Source organism: Cariama cristata, unplaced genomic scaffold (genome assembly GCF_000690535.1).
Source record: "Cariama cristata isolate BGI_N322 unplaced genomic scaffold, ASM69053v1 scaffold34506, whole genome shotgun sequence".
NCBI lineage: Eukaryota > Metazoa > Chordata > Aves > Cariamiformes > Cariamidae > Cariama > Cariama cristata.
The window spans coordinates 3,185-6,588 of NW_009624443.1; the positions used below are offsets into that span (position 1 = coordinate 3,185).

A 3,404-nucleotide genomic window follows, 5' to 3' on the forward strand; every position below is an offset into this window, starting at 1 on the left:
CAACACAGAGCACGGCCCCGCTGAGACGGGCAAGGAGACAGGGCAAGGCAGGGGGTACGGGCAGGCATTCGCACCCGGGGCTTCTGCACGGCAAAGGGGGTGAACCCCTCCGCTGATGCCTGCCCAGCGATTCTCAGCAGTCTTTAATGCATGAACCTCTTGCCTGGCTTGGCTCGGCTCTATTTTATGTATATACATATATGCTCACACACACACATAACATCTATAATTTTCTTTCCCTTACCTGCCTAATTAGGCGACAGATTCTGCTGCCACTGATGTGAAAACCCACGCACAGAGCTGAGCGTTGCTTTCACTCTCTCCCAGGACTGCATTCAACTCACGACACAAAGAAAGCAACTCTAATTTTTTTCTTTGAGGATCCTACTTTTCCTTAGCACTGAGGCTGACTAACGGGGAGCGTACCTGAGCAGATTGGCTCGGGGCTGCTCCAGTGCGGCCTCGATGCATTGATGCACGTAAGGACCCTGGGACCCTGCAGCTCGTAGCCCAGGTGACAGTGAAAATGAGCAATTCCACCCGAGTGCAAATCCATCACGGTGACGTCTCCGAAGTCAGGTCTTCGTGGAAAGCTGCAGCTCAGCATAAACACTGGAACAAGCACACAGGTTTTTGAGCTTAGGGCTTGTCTGCTCTGAGCTGTCCCACGCTGGGGACACGCTGGATGTGCCCACCGTGCCACGGACAGACCTCGCTGCTGGCCAGCTGCAGGGCACTGACAAAGCACCACGCTGCTGCTTCTCCACCTGTTACTGCTTTTGCCTAGACCCAGTTTCTATTTTAAAAAGAATTTGCTTGAACTCATTTATTTTTTATAGCTCTTCAAGATAAAAAATAGACTTGCAGTCTGAGTCTGTGCAGGAAGAGCTGCTGCACGGGGACAGAAACAGGGCAAGGTGGGTGTGAGGAGCGGAGCCAGCGCTGGGGTCCGGGACATGGGTGCCCATTGAACCCTCTGCTTTGGGCACAACACAGGCTGCTGCTCGACCCCCCCCAGCCGAAGCACGCAGCGAAACAGGAGCCTGGCTGGTCTGCGAGGACAGAGCCCAGCATCCTTCCACCCCTGCAGCCCAGTGGGGTTGAATCCCATGGGACTGACACGCCATCCCACCCCCCGACTCCCGCACCCACGTCGGGGAGGCAACCCACCCTGGTAGTGGAGCTGGAAGGTCCCCACCACCTCATCCTGGAAGGTACGGAAGTAGACGGAGATGGTGTTGGTGGGGCTGCGGATCACCTGGCCCTCCACCAGCAGGGTCTGGTTGGCCAGGACCACCAAGGCATCGCCGTCCACCCCACGGATGGAGAGCACTTCCCCGTCCGACAGGTTCACGCTCTTCACCTGGGTGGAAGCAGAGACCTGTGAGCTGTGGGAGTAAAGGTGGTGGTGGGGGGTCCTGGCTGGGTACCAGGTGAGCGATCGCATCCCAGCCCTCAACACACACAGAGCCCCTGAGCATCGCATCACCACAGCCTTCCCTCCGCACCGCTCTGAGCACTGGGGGCTCGCGGCAGACAGGATTTGTTTGTTCAGTGGCGATGGAGCAGTCTGTGCCCCGCACAAGCCTGAGGGACCCCCCCCATGACTGCTGACCCCTTCTTCCTCCCCTGGGACAGCGGGTGCAAGCAGCGAGAGCCGCTTGCTTGAGACGCATTTTAAAGCTGGATGCTCCTGTGGAGCACAAGTTGACCCACATCTACCTCCCTGCTGAAACTGGGGATTTGGGCAGACGGGTAGAGGTGAGGAGGGTTAGAGAGGAGGAAGATGGAGGGGTACCACGAGTCCCTGGTCAGGGTAGTGGTGGGGCCCCAACTCCACCCGCATCAGCCCTGGGACCAGACCTGCATCTGGAGGCACCATAGCATGGAGCGTGGCCATGGCCTGGGCTCACCGGTCCCTGCCAGGGCTGGGCTGTCCGGCACAGGTCTGCAACCAAACCAGGGTACTTCTGTAGGGCTCGGTGCTCACCATCCACCCCGCGCACCAGGGATCCTCCTCAGGATCCCTCATCCACACCAGGGAGCGGATGGGGAGTCACACAGCAAATGCATCTAATGAGTAGTCCCAAAAGGCTTTAATTATTATTTGGAAATAGCTGAAAAGTAACTTCATATTTGCATTTCACGTCCATTTAGCTTAATAAATGGGCTCATATTTCAGCAGAAAGATGCTCATCAGATCATTTGTTTCCTTAAGTGTGCGAGGACCAGGGCTCTATATTTAGCACACAGCCCAGCCTTAGCCCGTAATTGCGAGCGCTCCCGACGCTGTTGTGACTGGAAGGATTTGTCGCTGCTGTCACAACCGTGCCCATCTCCCCCAGCCGACGCATGAGGCGGGGATGCGCCTGGCTCCAAGGGCCACTGGTACTGCACACACAGCACTTGGCATCCTCTGACCTTTGGCGGCAAAAAGGGAGATTTCCTCAGGAGAAACGATCCCAACCCCATCAAGAAACTCCCTGCCTACCCCAAAAGGTCCATAAGCCTGGAACGGTGCCTGGAAAAACCCAGTCCTTGCTGTGGGGCTGGGCTTAGCAGCCCCCAGGCTGGGTCAGAGCATGGCTGGGTTCACCCCAGCCCACACTTTTAACCCAGGAGGAGCTGATTTTGCTTTATTTCGCAGCAGGGTGCAGGGTTGCTGCAGAGCCTCTGGTCCTCACTGCAGGGAAAAGCAGTCCTCGGTCCCCACGGGTGCTGCGCAGCACATCGGAAACACGGACCAACTGCCTGGCCCGGACCCCGACCTACCCTCGGTCATTTCTTCTTCTCCAGGTTTTGTCCTGAAAACTGCCTCCTCAGCACAGCGTGCACACATCGCGTCTGATCTAATTATTTATAAATGGAATGAAGTAAGTGTTATTGGGGATGAATTACTTGGAGCGTGGGATCCAGGGATGCTAAGTGGGCTACGTACAACACTAACGACGTCCCCCCAGCTCCCACTGGGGCAGAATTTTGCTTCCCGAGCTGGGTCTAAATTCCCGCAAAGACGTTTCCAGGGTGTTTCTAACCCATTTTGTTCTGAAATCACTCAAAGACAAACCTGCTCCCCAGCTAGCTTCCCCTGGTGATGACTAGCATCAAGCATGCTATCTAGCACCGAATCACTCCGGCAAATTAGAAAGAGAAATGTTCAGGAGTGCTGTCGGAGCAGCTGATTGCAGCCGAGCTGCTCTGCCCTCCCTCCCCAGCTCTGCCGCCGGGAAGGGGTTTCAGAGGGGCAGCTTGAGGAGGCAGAGCCCTGCAGAAGAGAGGGACCTGATGAACGCTGTGGTATCTCCCCGGCCCTTCCTGATGGTGCCGTGGGGTGGGGACACGGCGCAGCTTCGCCGTCAGCCTTCCTCTCCTGTAAACCCGGGCTCAGAGGAGCCCGGAGCAGG

The 3,404-nt window shown here is 56.8% G+C and overlaps 1 protein-coding gene across 1 annotated transcript in view; it reads right to left on the bottom strand.

Moving 5' to 3' along the window:
* The window catches only part of LOC104163993 (seizure 6-like protein), a gene marked incomplete at its 5' end in the record, with an annotated part of 10,524 nt that overhangs the window by 2,788 nt on the left and 4,332 nt on the right, over positions 1 to 3,404 (bottom strand). The window contains 2 exons of the mRNA XM_009703171.1: positions 427 to 612; positions 1,171 to 1,363. Of these exons, the coding sequence (XP_009701473.1) occupies positions 427 to 612; positions 1,171 to 1,363 (379 nt within the window). The remainder of the gene's footprint in view (positions 1 to 426; positions 613 to 1,170; positions 1,364 to 3,404) is intronic.